Consider the following 13,236-nt stretch of genomic DNA (forward strand, 5'->3'; position numbering starts at 1 on the left):
TGAAGCATCAGCCACACTCTGTACAATCAAAATAGAGCCAGCCACCCATCACATCTGCTCGATAAATAAACAAGCAATCCCCACACAACACAATACCACAGCAGTTATCACACACAATCAGAGAGAATCAGTTCCTCTTTATACATCAAGAGACAAAGTAAGCCACCCACTAATCACATGGCATAAAACTAGGGCACTTACTCACAAAAGAGTCATTGATAACACATCAAAAAGTAGAACGTGACACCAATAGCAGAAACAGAACCGAACTCTTATCTCACTTCAAGAAACTTAGTGAGACGCCCATCACACTCCAACAAACATAAACCTGAATCATTCTTCAACAAATATAAGTCACGAATCTCAAATGATGTAAAAAATCTAAACACACATTGCATGACGGATATGATCTTGCCCTTTATCATACAACAAAATTCAAAACACATAATCTAACCAAAACCAAGAAACATATTTAACCACACCTCAATATACAACAGAAGCAAACATAAACACTGATCAACAAACAGAACTTGTTAGTCTTCCAGTATCAGGAAGCGGAGCTAACCCTGCATCCCACATTAACAAAGAGAGCAAACCATGCATCATGCATCAAGATAAGAAGCAACCAACCAAACAACATAAAAAGCAGAGTCAGTCACTCATCACACCACGGGAAACAAAGCGAATCACTTATCACAAACCAACAAACCGAGCCAACTGTGCAACATGCACTAATAATCAGATGCAGTCACTCATTTAACATCAAGACGCAGACACAGACATAGCACAAATCACACAAATAAAGAGAACCAATTGTAAATCAACTCAAGACAATTCGATGCATGGAACCAACTATTCATTACAAGCAATTCACAAAAAGCAACATAAAATAAAACATAACACCCACTTCAAGTTAATGAAGCCAACCTCTCACCAGATATAAAGAAAGTAGAGCCAGTCTCCATCACAAGCCATCATGTAGAATACATTATTCATTGATCTCTATGTGCGCTGCGCAAAGACCAGCCCCTGTGCATTGGGAAAGCAATGGAAACCCCTTCTTTATTTAACCCTTAGTGCATCCGCATCTCCCATCAGGGCGTGTTTGGATGTGATTCGGGGGAAGATTTATCAAGACACTCACGCACTGCACCAAGCCACCTTGCTGCGCTACGTTACATGTAAGGGCAGGAAGGTGCTCTATTTAATTTCATACAGCGCATTCTTGTCCTTTCCTTGCACTGGTTCACAATGTGCTGCCTAGCACAAACGTAAGCACCCTTGCACCATGGTTGCAGGCAGGATTGTTTTTGTGCAGGAAGGGACTTCTTCCTGCACAAATGCTATCTTCTGAGGCATTTTCCTCTTTCTATTGGTGCTGCAAAATGCAGCACACATAGAAAGAGGAAAAAACGAAGATAAATAAAGATATTTCTCGTCATTGCACCTCGCCTAGTGAGGCGTAGCATGTTGACACATTCCCAGGTCTACTAGTAATGTTAAATCTGGGAATGATCCAAAATTCATGGGTGTGTGCATGGGAACATCCACACTCCACTCATGGAACGCCTCCCCGGGGCAGAGTAACGCAGCGCAGCGATTTGTGCTGCGTTGCATTAGTCTAGATTTATCAAGCCACTCTGGGCCATGCACGGTGGGCATGCATGGCTTGATAAATCTGACTTGGTAGTTGAGTCGCCCTTCCTCCCCCCATGTGTGGCGCAAGGGCGACGCACCTCAATGGTAAAGATGCCCGTCAGCGTGAGAAGCGGATCTATATGAGATTCATTAATACATTTACCAATTCATTATTCAATTGTTACTTTGTCCATTTGTTTGTTCATTCATTCATCTATCAATTCCCATCCGGACACAAATGCTCTTCATACAAATAACAAAAGATTCATCTGCTCATGTGAAAAAGAACAGTGGCTCTCTGCCCACCAACAAACAGAACAACACACTCGCACCACATCAGCGAACACAGCTCTCACAGCTTATCAAATCATAACACAGAAGTAGCATTTATCACACAACATAAATTGATGACATTATAATCCAAAAAGAACTACTTAGCTGGTTACTACAGAAAACATGGCACAGCTAATTGAACCTCAAAGTACAATTGGTAGCTGGTCAAACAACACACGCACCTGAATGCACAATATTACACTAAGCGCAAAAAAACTACATACATGGGTTAAGGTAAAAACATACATATGTTGAAATCAGGGGCGCAGTGTCGAGCCTGCAATGTATAAAAACAACATAGAACAAGTAACTCTTCACAGTTGGACAAACTTAAAAACACCACATAGCATAACGAAGATGGCAGCATTTCTCATCAGCAACAAACAGATTGTACATCACGATGCACAGAAGAACAAGCCACACACATAAGCATCTAAACTTATCTAGTAACAAATTTGCAAGACGGTCAACTTATGCTGCAAATGTTAATAATGCCCACGGTCTCCAGGCCCAGAGATATCTGGGGTCCATCCTTGAGTGGCAAAGCACACTCCAATCAGACGATGCTAGCCCACCTAACCTGGCAGATGTGAATACAACACATACATTAGGTCTTGAGAACACGACTAGCTCCTTAACACACTCCTAACTCATCTCGATACATGTTGTAAGTCATTAAAATATGTTGAATGGGGCGTACGCGATATCTTGGATTGCACTAAAGTACTTTAGGCCTAAACTTCGGCTGGGATATTGCCTAGGTGTCCTTATATGGATATGTGACTGATGCTTTGACCTCTGATTGTTCTGTTGTGCTTGTTGGTAACAACTCATTATTCGACACTTGTACGTGTCGCTTCACATTAAGAAATGTGTATGTACTATTTTTAAATGCCAATAAATAAATATATATAAAAAACTTATGCTGCAAATGTAGAAAGATGTGGCTGAACAAAGTAAGTTCTAAAGCAAGCAACATAATTGTGTGTTTGGAAGAAGCAGATTAACAAAATACCAAGGTTGCAAATGTGTTTAATTACACAATATGGAATAAACTACTTAAAATCAATAATACAAATTCAGCAGCTCATCAAACAAATGCCAAAAGGGCCTTAACAAACCTATCAATCGCCTATAGAAAAACCTTTACGTACCATGACAGAAGTGCATTTCATACAATATCTAAGGGGTACTTCTGTGAGAGTTGTATTTCGCTCAGCATTAACTGGTATCAACTTGTAAATAAACAAATTGGAAATCAGTTGCAGAGCATTTACCTGCCACTATACAAAGACCATGTACTGAAGGCAGTAGCGATGAGAAAATTGGGGGGGGGGGGGGTGTACTTTGCTTAATTTCCCTTTGCCCAATTATGTAGAATCTCAAAAAAATTATGTTGTATTTTGTGAAACACAAATCTGGCATTTTTTGGGGTATTTTTCAGTGCAAAGTGCATCCTCACATCCAGATTGGATGCTAAGAAGCACTTTGTACTTCCAAAAGTTGCAAGAAAACACAAGAGCCCTGAACATGAAGTGCTCGCCTTCTGTCCGCTCGCGTTGTTTCTGTTTGCGAAACAATTGGATTTTTTACCTGAGAGATCGCATTTATGCTAGGTGGAATAGCAGTATAATTTTGTGGAATTTCACAGAAAAAGCATAAAGCTAAATTCTGGAAGTTGTGCACAATATGCAGCATAATTGAAATTCCACCTGGACCTAGGGGAATATTTACTCTGCAAAGAACCCTTAAATTGGACCCACAAACTAATACAGCAGTAACTGAATGTAGAATCAAGTTTATGTAATTAAGATGTGATAGCAATATATGTACTTTAAGAAGATGTGCTTTTAATGTATGCAGGGAACACAGAAACGTTCTTGTTGCCCACACTGTAACTTTAATTGCAGGTGGGCATTGTTGTATTAAAAGAGTTCTTGATTAAGAAGATACCATGGTAAGGATCTATGTAACCAACCCTCTGTTTCTTTTGTTTCCTGCCTTCCCTCATGATGGTATAGGTACATCGGTAATGCAAGTGACGGCTTCGGATGCAGATGACCCGATGTATGGCAGCAGCGCTAGGGTGGTGTACAGCGTCTTGGAAGGGGAGCAACACTTCTCCGTGGACAGTAAAACAGGTAAGATCCTGTGAGGTTGACCTTCTTTTGAACATGCTATGAGTTCCTCTTGCTCATGGTGGTTGTACGCGAAACGTGTATGGTCTTAGTGTACCTGCCTTGCAGCATATGACACGTCTTGAAATGTTAATATACTTTCCTGTAGTTCAGAGTGCCTTTGGCTGTTCTGAATGGTGTTGACATGACAGACAATAATCTAAGATGGTCCGCCAGGCACAAAAGACTTCTTCAAAAAGTGACAATTCAAGATTGCTTCCAAATTTCAGATCATTGCTTTTTTTCCCTTGGAGTCCTATCTGTGACATCATTCCTTGACCTGCCCCCCCCCCCCCTGCGCCCCCACCTGCTACCACTTCATCATAGTATTATTATTTTACTATTGAAGTGAAGTCTCCCCTAACTTCAACATGGTTCTAGCTTGACAGCACAGCTGCTACCAGACAGTTATGTGAGATGAGGAGAGGGGCTTTGGCTCCGCCCACTTGTTGGGAGCCAGAAGTACATGTTTTAATTGGGCAAAAGCTGTGTGCTTCCACAAAAAAGTGCTTGCCCTCCACACAGCTGTGATCGTTTTGTTTATTTATCCAGCTGCCCAGGCTGGAGCTCTCAGGGGCACACACATGACATTGTAATGCTATTCAAGTGTCTTAGATAAATAGATAACTTATGCTGTTTTTCTCTGACTGCAGCACAGATGGGCGGAGGGCAGTCATTAACTTACATGGATTTTTAGGTCTGGCTTGACAATGCAACTGTCACCTGACCATTTAATGTACTCCAATATTAGACTACAGTTCTTTGCTTCCAGGGAGAGACTTAAGAGTCACCTCACTGGACAAATGGCAGGTTAGGCAGCTGCATCAATGCCTCCAGGGCGAATATTCGGGCTGATGCATTCTGTGAAAGAGGGGTGTGTGTTAAGTAGTGGCTTTGAAACTGACTTTCATACCTGGAGAATGAGGGCTTCACCCAAGCTTGAGCACTTGATGAAAACAGAGCACAAGATGAACAATTAAGCAATTCTAGAATCGCATAAGGGCTCATAGAAACATAGATGGATGGTCTGTTGTGGTGGATGGTCCAATGGAGAGTGGGGACCACAGCCTTCGGGCCCTGGTGGGGAAGTATATGTTTGTTTTAGAGACTCCTGTCTGGCTGGCAGGGATCTCTGTGTGGTGAAGTTTGCTGCTGGACCCTTCAGAGCACTGAAGGCTTGCTAAAGGGGCACCACTCATCAAGCCCTTTTGTTTGTGAAAATAATCTCCCGAAGTAGGAGTTTTTCCTCCAGGTGCGTAGCAAGGAGGGGTCCACCATAGGCAGCACAAGTTTGGGGGGCGGCGGCTCCCCCTCACTCTTACCTGCGGTTGTCACATCAAACACAGGGATCATCAGCACCTCCCCGCTCTTACTTGCGGGCTGCGCTGGGCGTCAAACGCAGGGGCCGCCACAGGCTGAAAAAGGTCTAGCTACGCCGCTGTTATCCACTCTAAAGAAAGGCCAAATTGCCATGACGACTATTGAGTTATATCCCTGCACGTGGGGGCCATTAAATGTTTTTCCTTATAATGTCTGACATGCCTCTTATCATGGACATGGGTGTGGAAAGTGATTGACAGTTGTCACTTGTGAGACCGGCCTCGTGGCGTGGGCCCTCCCGACCAGCAAGTTACCCTGCAACCACGCCGAACCTCGTTGATACAGCCTTCCGGCTCCCGTGGGCCAACCTCCCGAGGGCCGACCAGATCCCCAACACGCATGCCCAGCCGAGGGAAAGCGAAACCCCCCCCACACCAGACCGAGAGGCGCCGATCCTGTCACACCTCTGGTCTCTCCCCCGAGGGAGGTTTCGACCGACCACCAGGCCCCCGGGGAGCAGGGGCCTCGGCCGCTGGGTGTCTGGAGTCCCTCCCGGACCCACCTGGACAGATCAAAGGGCCGAGCGACAGAAAAACCCGACACACCGCCCCCCCCAGGCACCAGACCCCTCTCCGCGAGGACTCCGGACTTCAAAGAGGAGGGGGAGTATAACAAGGGGTGCTGAAGGGACGAGAGCAGAGAAGACCTGGACTGACGAGAGCCTGCTGACCTGGTCGCGGCTCGATCGCTCCCCGAACCGAAGAACGCCACCCGAACTCTGAACCATCTGAGCCCTGCTGATGCTGTCGCGGCTCCCCGAACTCCGAACCATCTGAGCCCTGCTGACGCCGTCGCGGCTCCCCGAACTACGAACCTCCGGTGCCTGCTGAGTGACTCGCGGCCCGCTTGTCCAAGAGAAACAGCAGAGATTGCCGAGAGAAGCAACGTCCCCTCAGCTCGAGGATTGAGAGCTGTGCGCCGGATACCTCGTAGAGACACTGATTCAAAGACTGTCCCGCTACCCCTTTTCCCTCATCACGAGATCGCTGCCGCTTGTGGCATTAATTCTGCACCTGCCTGCCGGATCATAAAGATCCCTGACAACCGCCGATAAAAGCATATTGTCTTACAACAAATTACTGTGTGGTGTCCCTCTATCCGAAGAGAGAGTAAGCGCAGCGTGAGCGATCCTAGGTACGAGACCCTTCCAGGAAGGGCCTCCCCGCTCTTGCTCGGCCTAACTCTGGGAAAGGTGGGCCCCCGGGTGGTCGGGAACGCATTCCGTAGCCTCCCCGGGGAACGCCTTCCAACATTTGGTGGCAGGCGACGGGATCCGAGCCAACACCTAGAGATCGTGCAGTAGACGGCTTACGCACTACCAAGAAGAAATGGAAGGAGAAACTTCCCTAGGTGCCGCAGGCATCGACCCGAGCACGACATTCCAAAAGGACCAGTTAGAATCTTATACGCACCGAGAACTGAAACAATTTTGCAAAGACTTTGGAATCGCTACCATCGGACTAAGCACGAAAGAGGACTTCCAGGGGGCATTAAAAACCTGGGTCGAGGCGGGAACTCCCCGGACACAAACAGAACCACGAAGCACCCCGGGGACGAACGGCGCCCCCGAGGGGGGCCTATCCCCAGAGGAACTAGCGGACCGAGAAAGAGGTCGCAACCACGAACTAGAACTAGCAAAATTAAAAATCGAAGGAGAGCTAAAACTGGATGAAAAGAAGCTGGTGGTGGAACAGTTACGCCTACAAGGAGAACTCGAGGAAAAGAAACGACAAAGAGAACACGAAGAAAGAAAACTCCAACTAGAGCACGAACGTAGCCTAAAAGAGATCGAGCTCAAGGCTAAGAATGCAGAAACCCAACCCCTCTCCTCCACCGTGGAACCAAAGGTCCACATCCCCAAAGATGTGGTGAAAGAATACTATAAGAACGACGACATCCAGCAATGGTTCAAAGCCTACGAAGTCGCCATGACCTCCCACCGAGTCCCGCAGAAAGACTGGGGGGCTGGGCTGTGGGGCCGGTTCCTGAGCGAGGGGAGAGATACCCTGCTGGACCTGCCCTCCACGGTGATGAACTCCTACAGTCACACGAAAGAGGCCCTAGTAGCCAGATATGGGCTCACCCCTGAAATGTACCGGCAACGGTTTAGAGACTGCAAGAAGATACCCGGTACCACCTGGGTGGAGTACGTGAACTTTTACAGCCGGGCCTTGGACGGATGGATCAAGGGCAGCAAGGTCTCCACCTTTGAGGAGCTGTTCGACCTAATCGCATGGGAACACTTGTCCGCTAATTGCTTTGTAGAGCTGCGCCAGCACCTCCTGGACAGCAAACTCACAGACCCTCGGAAACTTGCCGTCGAGGCTGACCGGTGGGTAAACACCCGGGCCTCCCGGGGCCCCGTGGGAGACTACAGTCGCCACAGTCAGGGACCCCCCCGCCAGAGGGGCGGAGGGAATCAAGGCCGGCCAAGGGAACTCCCGGGGGGATCCCCGCTCAGCCCCCCCAGAGGACAACCTCCGCCCTTTCCAGCTCCACCTACGGCCAGCACCGGGCCACCAGGGAGGCCGGGGCCCCGAGTGAGGATCACCTGTTTCCGCTGCCAACAGACCGGACACTATGCCAGCGACCCTCAATGTCCCATGTACCAGCGAACCGCCACAACAACCCCGCCGGCTCGACAAATGGCCTCCGTAGCCCTGGGGGAAGAGATGGAAGACTCCGAAGAATGGGAACCAGCCGCCATGGCCTTGGTCTCCCTAGGGGACCGGGAGATGGTCCCCTGAACGTCCCTGCCCGCCAACACGAAGAAGTACCGACAGCAGGTAACGGTCAACGGTCACCGCGTCGAGGGCCTCCGGGACACGGGGGCGAGTGTCACGGCGGTTCATTGTCACCTGGTCTCCGAAGATCAGATCCTGCCCGGCGCCTTTTGTCCCGTCATATCATCAGACAATTCCGAGAGCCTCTGCCGGATGGCCCTAGTCCCCTTCGAATGGGGGGGAGTCACCGGCAAGTTAAAGGTGGCGGTCCGAACCTCCCAGCCCGTGGACTGCCTCCTGGGCAACGACTTTGAGAACTCCCCGTGGGGACAAGTGGAACGAAGAGCCCATCTCGAGATGATGGGCCTACCCGAATGGGTATGCGCCACCACGCGCTCGATGACTCTCAGAGTGCCTTCCTCCGAGGGGGGAGAAGCCCTGCCGCTAAGCACCGCCACCATCCCCGAGGTCCAGAATACGCCACCAGGGGCTAACGACCCCCTTCTGGATGAAACGACCGCTCCCGGCGAAGGGTCCGTGCCTTACGACCCCGAATCCCTGACCGAACTCAGGGACTTGCCAGAACTGGCCCAGTGGCACTGCGAAGGGGGCCCCTCCCGTGAAGAATTCTGCCAAGAACAATCCACCTGCCCGTCCCTCATTGGACCCCGACAACAGGCCGAGGCCCAAGCAGCAGGCGACCGGACCGGCACCCACTGGGTATACTGGGAAAACGGCCTCCTGTACAGCGAACAGAAGTCGGCCGAGTTGGGATCGGCCCGAGTACTAGTGGTACCCCTGCGCTTCCGAAGTCTCCTCCTGGGCCTGGCTCATAATGTACCCCTGGCCGGACACTTAGGCCAAGATAAGACCTACCAACGACTCGTCACCCACTTCTATTGGCCCAAGATGCGAGCAAATGTGGAGGCCCACTGCAAGTCCTGCCCCACGTGCCAGGCCAGCGGAAAGAGTGGGGGCAAGCGCAAGGCTCCGCTACAACCCTTCCCAGTCGTCAGTACCCCTTTTGAGCGGGTAGGAATCGACATCGTGGGACCACTGGACCCCAAGACCGCCCAGGGCCACCGGTTCATCCTCGTCCTGGTGGATCATGCCACCCGTTACCCCGAAGCCATCCCTCTCCGCACCGTGACGGCCCCCGTGGTAGGCCGGGCCTTGATGGGGATCTTCTCCCGCGTGGGGTTCCCCCGCGAAGTCGTGAGTGACCGGGGTACGAACTTTATCTCCCGATATATGAGGTCCCTCTGGCAGCAGTGCGGAGTATCGTACAAGTTCACCGCCCCGTACCACCCCCAAGGAAACGGCCTAGTCAAGCGCTTTAACAAAACACTGAAAGGGATGATCATGGGCCTCGAGGAACCCCTACGCCGGAGGTGGGACGTCCTCCTCCCATGCCTCCTGTTCGCCTACCGGGAGGTTCCACAAAAATCCCTGGGATTCAGCCCATTCGAACTACTATATGGACACCCCGTCCGGGGACCCCTGAGCCTGGTCAAGGAGGGTTGGGAAACGACTCCCCGGGGGACCCCTCCGGATGTGTTCCGATACATCTTGGCGCTCCGCAACCAGACCCGGAAATTCCGAGAACTCGCAGAAGCGAACCTCGAGGCTAGCCAGGAAGAGATGAAGCGCTGGTATGACCAGAATGCTACGCTGGTCGAGTTTCAGCCGGGCCAACAAGTCTGGGTCATGGCCCCGGTGAAACCCTGCCCACTCCAAGATAAATGGACTGGACCCTTCAAGGTGGTCGAGCGGAAGAGCCAAGTCACCTATCTCGTCGATGTGCAGTCCCCGCGGAACCCCCTCCGGGTTCTCCACGTGAACCGCCTCAAACCCCACTTTGTACGGACAGAATTGAGTTTACTCCTGGCCACTGACGATGGGGCCGAAGAAGACACCGAGCCCCTTCCCGACCCCCTGGGGGCGAAAGAGACTGATGGTTCCGTGGAGGGGGTGAGACTATCAACCACCCTCACAGCCCAACAGTCCGACGACTGCCGCCAGCTACTAAGGCAGTTCGCGGACCTCTTCTCCCTAACCCCTGGGGTCACCAACTGGTGTGTCCACGACGTGAACACTGGCGACAGCCCGCCAGTGAGACACCGGGCCTACCGGGTCCCTGATCGGGTCCGAACCTGCATCCAGACCGAGGTGGCGAAGATGCTGGACCTCGGGGTGATTGAACCCTCCGACAGCCCCTGGGCTGCCCGGTAGTCCTGGTTCCGAAAGCGGCTACCCCGGGTGTCGCCCCCGAGCTGAGGTTCTGCGTGGACTACCGAGGACTCAATGCGGTCACCCGAGCGGACGCTCACCCTATCCCCCGTGCCGACGAGCTCATTGACCGCCTCGGGGCCGCTCGCTACCTCAGCACCTTCGACCTGACTAGTGGATACTGGCAGATTGCCCTCACCGAGGGAGCCAAGGAGCGCTCCGCCTTCTCCACCCCGGATGGGCACTACCGCTTTAGGGTGATGCCGTTTGGAATGAAGAATGCCCCGGCCACCTTCCAGCGGCTGGTGAACAGGGTCCTGTCCGGACTAGAGGGGTTCAGCGCAGCATACCTCGACGATATAGCGGTATTCAGCTCCCAATGGACCGAGCACCTCCAGCACCTCCGACAAGTCCTGCTGGCTCTGCGCCGGGCCGGCCTCACCATCAAAGCCAGCAAATGTCAAATTGGGCACGGCTCCGTAACCTATCTGGGGCACCAGGTGGGAAGTGGGCAGGTCGCCCCCCTCCAGCCGAAGATCGACGCCATCTTGTCCTGGGAACCCCCCACGACCCAAACGGAAGTCCGGGCCTTCCTGGGCCTCACCGGTTACTACCGGAGGTTTATTAAGAACTATGGCAGCATCGCAGGCCCCCTTACAGAACTAACCTCCAAAAAACACCCCAAGAAAGTACACTGGACTCCCTCCTGCCAGAAGGCGTTCGACACCCTAAAGGCCGCCATGTGCGCGGCTCCGGTGCTCAAAGCACCCGACTACGCCCAGGAGTTTGTGGTCCAGACGGACGCCTCGGAACACGGCATCGGGGCAGTCCTCTCCCAGTTCGACGACAAGGGCATAGATCGGCCCATAGCCTTCATCAGCCGAAGGTTGCTGCCCCGAGAACAGCGGTGGAGCACCATTGAGAGAGAGTCCTTCGCAGTAGTCTGGGCCCTCAAAAAGCTACGGCCCTACCTGTTCGGAACACACTTCCGAGTACAAACGGATCACCGCCCCTTGCGGTGGTTGATGCAGATGCGAGGGGAAAACCCCAAGCTGCTACGCTGGTCCATCTCCCTCCAGGGGATGGATTTCACGGTGGAACATCGCCCCGGGACGGACCACGCCAACGCGGACGGCCTGTCCCGATTCTTCCGCTTCAGCGAGGAGAACCCCCAAGTGGATGGGTAGTTCTCCCCGCCTTTCAGCTGGGGGGGGCACGTGTGAGACCGGCCTCGTGGCGTGGGCCCTCCCGACCAGCAAGTTACCCTGCAACCACGCCGAACCTCGTTGATACAGCCTTCCGGCTCCCGTTGGCCAACCTCCCGAGGGCCGACCAGATCACCAACACGCATGCCCGGCCGAGGGAGAGCGAAACCACCCCCAAACCAGACCGAGAGGCGCCGATCCTGTCACACCTCTGGTCTCTCCCCCGAGGGAGGTTTCGACCGACCACCAGGCCCCCGGGGAGCAGGTGCCTCAGCCGCTGGGTGTCTGGAGTCCCTCCCGGACCCACCTGGACAGATCAAAGGGCCGAGCGACAGGAAAACCCGACACACCGCCCCCCCCAGGCACCAGACCCCTCTCCGCGAGGACTCCGGACTTCAAAGAGGAGGGGGAGTATAACAAGGGGTGCTGAAGGGACGAGAGCAGAGAAGACCTGGACTGACGAGAGCCTGCTGACCTGGTCGCGTCTCGATCGCTCCCCGAACCGAAGAACGCCACCCGAACTCTGAACCATCTGAGCCCTGCTGACGCTGTCGCGGCTCCCCGAACTCCGAACCATCTGAGCCCTGCTGGCGCTGTCGCGGCTCCCCGAACTCTGAACCATCTGAGCCCTGCTGACGCCGTCGCGGCTCCCCGAACTACGAACCTCCGGTGCCTGCTGAGTGACTCGCGGCCCGCTTGTCCAAGAGAAACGGCAGAGATTGCCGAGAGAAGCAACATCCCCTCAGCTCGAGGATTGAGAGCTGTGCGCCGGATACCTCGCAGAGACACTGATTCAAAGACTGTCCCGCTACCCCTTTTCCCTCATCACGAGATCGCTGCCGCTTGTGGCATTAATTCTGCACCTGCCTGCCGGATCATAAAGATCCCTGACAACCACCGATAAAAGCATATTGTCTTACAACGAATTACTGTGTGGTGTCCCTCTATCCGAAGAGAGAGTAAGCGCAGCGTGTGCGATCCTAGGTACGAGACCCTTCCAGGAAGGGCCTCCCCGCTCTTGCTCGGCCTAACTCTGGGAAAGGTGGGCCTCCGGGTGGTCGGGAACGCATTCCGTAGCCTCCCCGGGGAACGCCTTCCAACATCACTCCCTCAACTGGGATGGATGACAGAGCCTATGGCATGGTGGACCATAGGTGATGGACCCCCAAGTCAGAGGTTTTCACCGGTGGAAGCTGAGAATGCCCTCTCCTTGTAATCACATTGCTGACCCTTAATGTAAATCAAGCGGGGCATAGCAGTCGATTTAAGGTCGTCCATCTAACTCTAAGGCCTTTAACCCCACTGTACTTACTATAAAGGAGTATATATGTGAAGTGTAATTGTGTAATATAAAATGTGTGTGATGCAAATGTGTACAACTCCACTGGATGTAGATAGTGTCTCAAACACTGTCTCGAACAATGCCACAACACTTTGTGAAGGTAGAGTGGGTGATTAATCAGCAGCTAGGGATGCGCTATATAAATACCAACGCACAGAAAATTAATCCTCCCATCTTTTCCACCTGCTAGGGACCCCTTAACAACACCT

General features: G+C 52.3%; 1 protein-coding gene across 1 annotated transcript in view; it reads left to right on the plus strand.

Annotated features, from left to right (window-relative positions):
* The window catches only part of CDH22 (cadherin 22), a 1,590,820-nt gene that overhangs the window by 878,174 nt on the left and 699,410 nt on the right, over positions 1 to 13,236 (plus strand). Inside the window, exon 4 of the mRNA XM_085619354.1 lies at positions 3,993 to 4,112. Coding sequence (XP_085475480.1) covers positions 3,993 to 4,112 — 120 coding nt within the window. The remainder of the gene's footprint in view (positions 1 to 3,992; positions 4,113 to 13,236) is intronic.

This window comes from Triturus cristatus, chromosome 7, assembly GCF_964204655.1.
Source record: "Triturus cristatus chromosome 7, aTriCri1.1, whole genome shotgun sequence".
Classification (NCBI taxonomy): domain Eukaryota; kingdom Metazoa; phylum Chordata; class Amphibia; order Caudata; family Salamandridae; genus Triturus; species Triturus cristatus.